This window comes from Limulus polyphemus, unplaced genomic scaffold (assembly GCF_000517525.1).
Source record: "Limulus polyphemus unplaced genomic scaffold, Limulus_polyphemus-2.1.2 Scaffold11144, whole genome shotgun sequence".
Taxonomy (NCBI): Eukaryota; Metazoa; Arthropoda; class Merostomata; order Xiphosura; family Limulidae; genus Limulus; species Limulus polyphemus.
In genome coordinates this window covers 1-5436 of record NW_013676754.1, presented here as the reverse complement: position 1 = coordinate 5436, position 5436 = coordinate 1, and the positions used below count along the sequence as shown (strand labels likewise).

Sequence of the window (5436 nt, the reverse complement as noted above, 5' to 3'; positions counted from 1 at the left end):
TATATATATATATATATATATATATTACCTTCCAGGCCATATACTACAGGAAAACAAAAAACAGCATTAGCCACCACACCTACTGTTCCTATTTGCACAGTCTATCAGTGTGGGAGCTTATACGGATGATAGAAATCCTAGTTTGGTCCACACACCTCTCCTGTATTCTGCCTTATGCTAATTTCACCCTCTATGTCTTTTATTTGAGAAATGGTAGAACCCTTGCTACCCAGTCCCAAGTTACTGGGAAGGTCAATATCAAGAGTTTTCCCTTCAAGTCAGTGTAATTTCACTGATATGAGACAGAGTGGGCACATTCCTCAATGGGAAGTAGGGCTGGGGTATTTACTTGGAAGTGTGGTATAGGCCACCCATACACTAAGACCCAGAACATTTCTGGTGGTTCTGCTAACCAGATGGGTCTTGCATTCTCCTTTAGGATACAAGTCTGAGGTGATTCCTTCCTGAATCTGCTTATTCTGGTAAGTATGTCTCCAGTACAAGTATATCTGCCTGACTTATTGCTTTAGCCATACGACAAACCCGTGCTAAGCTGACCATCTATGATACAATGGCCCAGTTGAGCAACCTTCCATTCTGTTCACTTATGCAATATTTTAGCATCACACAGAAGTTTGTTTTTGACATTGTCTTTTGCTATATCACCTTTATTTGGCAAAAAAAACATTCCATGCATGAGAAGGGTTTGGTGTTATGCTACATGTTTTTGTTTTTTTCTCTTTTTGATGCTATAATTTCAAAAAGAAGCTCATCCTTTTAATTTCTTCATCTACACTGGCCTCTCCATCACTTCATCAGTGTGGGGTTCTAGCTGTTTATTCTGTGAAGAGGTGAGTAGCAAATTCGAAGTTAACATTTTCTTTTCCAAAAAATAGATACCTCTCCACAGGACCTTGCCTTGTTAAGAATGAGCCTTTGTTGAAATACTAGTACTCATGATGTTTTCTGTGCATAGAGGATGTGTTGCTGCCCTCCTTAAGGAAGAGTTGTAGTTTAATGATGGTTAAATCATTGGATGGCACATTGCATATTAATACAGAATGATAAAACCCTATCACTCAAGCACTTTTGAAAGGTGGGCCTTTCTTCTTCACGGGTAAACTGGGAAAGAAGAAAGGTCCACCTTTCGAAAGTGCTTGGGTTATAGAGTTTTTATCATTTTATATTAAGACTTCTTGATCCTACATGTTTTTTTGACATCATGAAAATATTAATACACGTAGAAGTGGGAATTTTGTTCAAGGCTTGTGGCTTACACAAAGTGATACCTGTTTGTTCTATGTTCAAGTAAGGAAAGTCAGCTTGTGGAATATTGTTTCTTATAATTCTACTTTTCGTGGTCTTTGGCAGAGGAATGCAAAGCTAACTAATGACATAATAATAAATTGACTACTTTTCTTTCAAGCTATCTTATAAAGATTTTGTTACATATGATTATAAATAAAAATAAAAATGAAGAAATAATAAAATAAGGCCATTACGCCATAGATATATAGCATACAGTGATGCTTTCTTTTGGTATGTAAATAAGAAAATTTCTTTCACGAGTATGTGATAAATTTGACACAAAATTGTTTAATTAGATCTTAGCTGCGTTATCTTTACGCATGTCTTTACATTTTCTATTTTCAGGAAAAACGATATAAATTTTCTCCAAAAAGATACCGCAAGTGAGTTACCTGCTACTTTCACATGTAAATAAGTATTGTCTTGTTTACTTGATGAATTCATAAAAAATGGAACCAAAAGAAAATACTCTTCATCTTGGTCAGAAAAACAACTAATAGAGTTTTGGACAGAAAAAGTTCACAGATTTGGTTGCATATCACTTCAGAACCTTACTGGTCATGCATCTCAGCTTTCTGCAGAAGCTCGAAATGCTTTTGGTACTTCTAAAACAGCTCTGAAAAAGTTTTTATCTCAACATCCAGATGTTTTTTACATTGATAACAAAAATAATGTCTGGCCCGCTCTAAGTAAACGTGAAAAAACCTTTCCTGTGTCTGTAAGTGATCATAAAGAAGAAATAAATACTGAAAATGTAGATGAAAACCAATGGCAAGACATTTCTGAATCACTTGATAACATTTGTGAATCAGTTGGTAAAATTTATCGACTATTCCCAGTTTATGGTTTTATCACTATTACACAGCCTGTAAAAACTACTGTATATTTTGATGTTGGGACCTTTGAAGATGGAACCAAGTCAAAGCTTTATGAGTACAATATTAAACCTGAAGATGTTGTTTATTTGAATGCCAAAAGAGGCCCAGAAGGCTGTGAAGCTCATTTTCGTGCAACAAAAGTTTGGAGACCAGGTTACAATCTAAATATAGAAGATAAGAATGTTTCTGACTTAGAGAATAGAATCTTAAATGGTCATGGAGTAATCCAGAACATTTTTAATCGGTATGGATTTATTCAGCAAGACAACCAACTACACAGAACTGTTTTCTTCCACATTAGAGACATTGAAAATCCAACAGGAGAACATTTTGATAAATTAGAAGATGTACTGAAGAAGGGAGAAAAAGTCGGGTTTCATGCTGTTCCTTCATCTTTGAAAAACTCTATAGCAAAGTGGCAAGCAACTAGTGTGTTTATTAAACATTTTGAAAATAAGTCTATGTTCACCATTGAGGATGACCAAACTATTTTAAACTCGCATTGTTCTTCAAGTTCGGATAAGAGTGATAGTAGCTTTTCTAATTATGAAACTTTACATGAACCAAAAAAAACATAAATCCGAAAAACACATTTCACCAAACTGTAAACAGTATCAGGAAAATAAATGTGAAAAATGGTTTACCATTGCAACATGATAGTAAAGGCTACACAACCCAACCAGCCATGTCAAATACTTCAGCTCATTTTTTGTCTTCTAAAACCAATTCCTTTAAACAGGGGTTGATTGGGAAATCAAACCAGTGGCTTAACCCTCAGTCTCTGAACGGTGGCTTCAGGCAAGTAAAACATAACGAAATGTTAGATGTGCCTTTGAGAAACGAACAGAATGTTGGAAGATCTATTTCTGCAGAAGAGAATGGTTTGAGTAATTTAAGGTACTTGGAAGAAACACCAACAAGTGTCACCTCTGCATTTGTTTCTGAAAATAATGAAATCCGTCCATTAATGTTTGGTGCCAGAAAATCCACAACTTCAACTTCTCCTATAGAGAGTCTTTCTTCTGTGCATCAGACTGGATCACTGGTTGACTTGAAAGAAACCTGTGGTTATTCTTTAGGTTCACCTTCCTCTGTAGATTCTGGCTTAATCAAGTTAAAGGTGCGTTTTTGTTAAACCTAAATTTTTATATATATGAGCCTCCCATTCATAAAAATTAATATTTCCTCATCAAACCGAACCAGAATTATTTAAAGTTTTCTAGTTGATTTAATGTTTCAGTGAAAATTTATGAGAATTCTACTCTAACCCTGCACTCCATATGTCATTAGTGTTGCAAAAAGTAACATAAACTCTCGTAGAGAGTTTTAAACTTATTGAGTGTACCTTTTTTCATAGGACTACGTGATATATGAAAGCAAATAATAACATTCTCGTAACATCATAACAGGTTTATTGTCTCATTAAGAAAGTATTTGTAATAAGCAGAACTGCTGAAAGGAATTTAGTGTTTAGTAGCTGATATTATACATCATCACATATAATCAGTTTAAATTTTCAGGCATAACAGACTCATGAGTGTAAATGTTTCTTTGCAAGAAAAACATTTTAGTTAAATGTTTTTTAATTACTCAACATCAGACAGTTTTTATTTAGCTACACTTTATTACAAGATAGAAGAGCTGTTAAAATGTACAGTTTTGCTTTGTTAGTTTTATTGATGAGAAGAATAATGCAAGTTAAAAATATATTTTCACAAAGTGTATTCATATCTTTGAATGGACAGGATAAGTATATCAAATCAGAGGTGAAACTCTGCCCGTACTCATCAGTTCTGAGTAATGGAACTTATATATCAAGGTGGTACTGGTACTGGGACTCTTTTGAATTGCCTTGTCATTTTTAGGTTTATGCATAGATTTTTTTTTCTTTTTTAAAAACAAGTCCACTTCACCCAGCTGAGTACCTCTACTTTTTTTTTGAGAATTTTACCCATGTATCAAATATTTGATTAATGATTAGATGAGTTCTTTGTAAGTAATCACAGAAAATGATTTTTGAGTGGTGAATACTATTTCTTGAGACAGATCTTCCAGTATTAAGTAACCACATCTTACACATTTGCCAGCTTTGATTCTAATTAAAAGTTTTGTTTTACCTCCTCTGCTCCTTTTGTAAAATGTGATGTTGTCTGACTTTCTTCTTCATGTTTTAATGATCCCTCGATTTTGTTTGATGCCATTTATTGGAGCATTATATATTTCATGTTTGTTGCGAGTTTTTATTTTGACTTTTTGTGCATCAATTTTGAGAACTTTTAGAATCTGTTTTTGATATTCCTCAACCAAGAATTTTATGCCATCAGCTGTACATTCTGCAATAATTCATTACTTCAGGTTATATGTGTGCTTTTAATGTGTCTGTATGTTGGCACTTTAACAGCTAATCTTTCCCAATCAATTAAAAGCCCTCCATCCTGTATGTGAATCTTTGTCTTCTATCTTTCTGTTTCTCTATTGGATAGCACCTATCTACTGTGCTTATGTATATGTAGTAGTAGATCTGAGTTGATTTTTCTTCTGTATTGATTATGTATAGAGTTGTCTACATCCTTTTAGTTCTTCCAGGAAGAAAACAGAAGTTAGTCTTTGTCTTTCATGGCACAATTCCTCTAGTTCCTCTTGGAACAAGTTTGATATCTATCCAAAAACTAAACGATCCTGAGGAAACACAATTTCGTGGTTTTCTGATACGTTGACAGATTCGTGTAGTTCCCCTTGCGGCAAGTGTCTTCTTTACCCTTTGTCATTTGGTTGGCTTATGGTATGTGCTATATATGTGTCTCTAGTTGGATCACATGTAAACCATCTTATTTGATGATCATCTTCAGTTTCTACCATTTCATCTGGAATGTGTCTTTGTTTCAGTTATCTTTATGTGACTGTTTTACTCATCCATACTTTTTTACTGACAGTTTCTACTATTTCATCTGGAATGTGTCTTTGTTTCAGTTATCTTTATGTAACTGTTTTACTCATCCATACTTTATTTCCTGACAATTTCTACCATTTCATCTGGAATGTGTCTTTGTTTCAGTTATCTTTATGTGACTGTTTTACTCATCCATACTTTTTTTACTGACAGTTTCTACTATTTCATCTGGAATGTGTCTTTGTTTCAGTTATCTTTATGTGACTGTTTTACTCATCCATACTTTTTTTACTGACAGTTTCTACTATTTCATCTGGAATGTGTCTTTGTTTCAGTTATCTTTATGTGACTGTTTTACTC

At 33.9% G+C, this 5436-nt stretch overlaps 1 protein-coding gene across 1 annotated transcript in view; it reads left to right on the top strand.

Moving 5' to 3' along the window:
- Positions 1-3301, top strand: part of LOC106476656 — a 5906-nt gene extending 2605 nt beyond the window's left edge. Inside the window, exon 3 of the mRNA XM_013937298.2 lies at positions 1725-3301. Coding sequence (XP_013792752.1) covers positions 1725-2764 — 1040 coding nt within the window. The 3' untranslated portion in view covers positions 2765-3301. The remainder of the gene's footprint in view (positions 1-1724) is intronic.
- The last annotated feature ends 2135 nt before the right edge of the window (positions 3302-5436 follow it).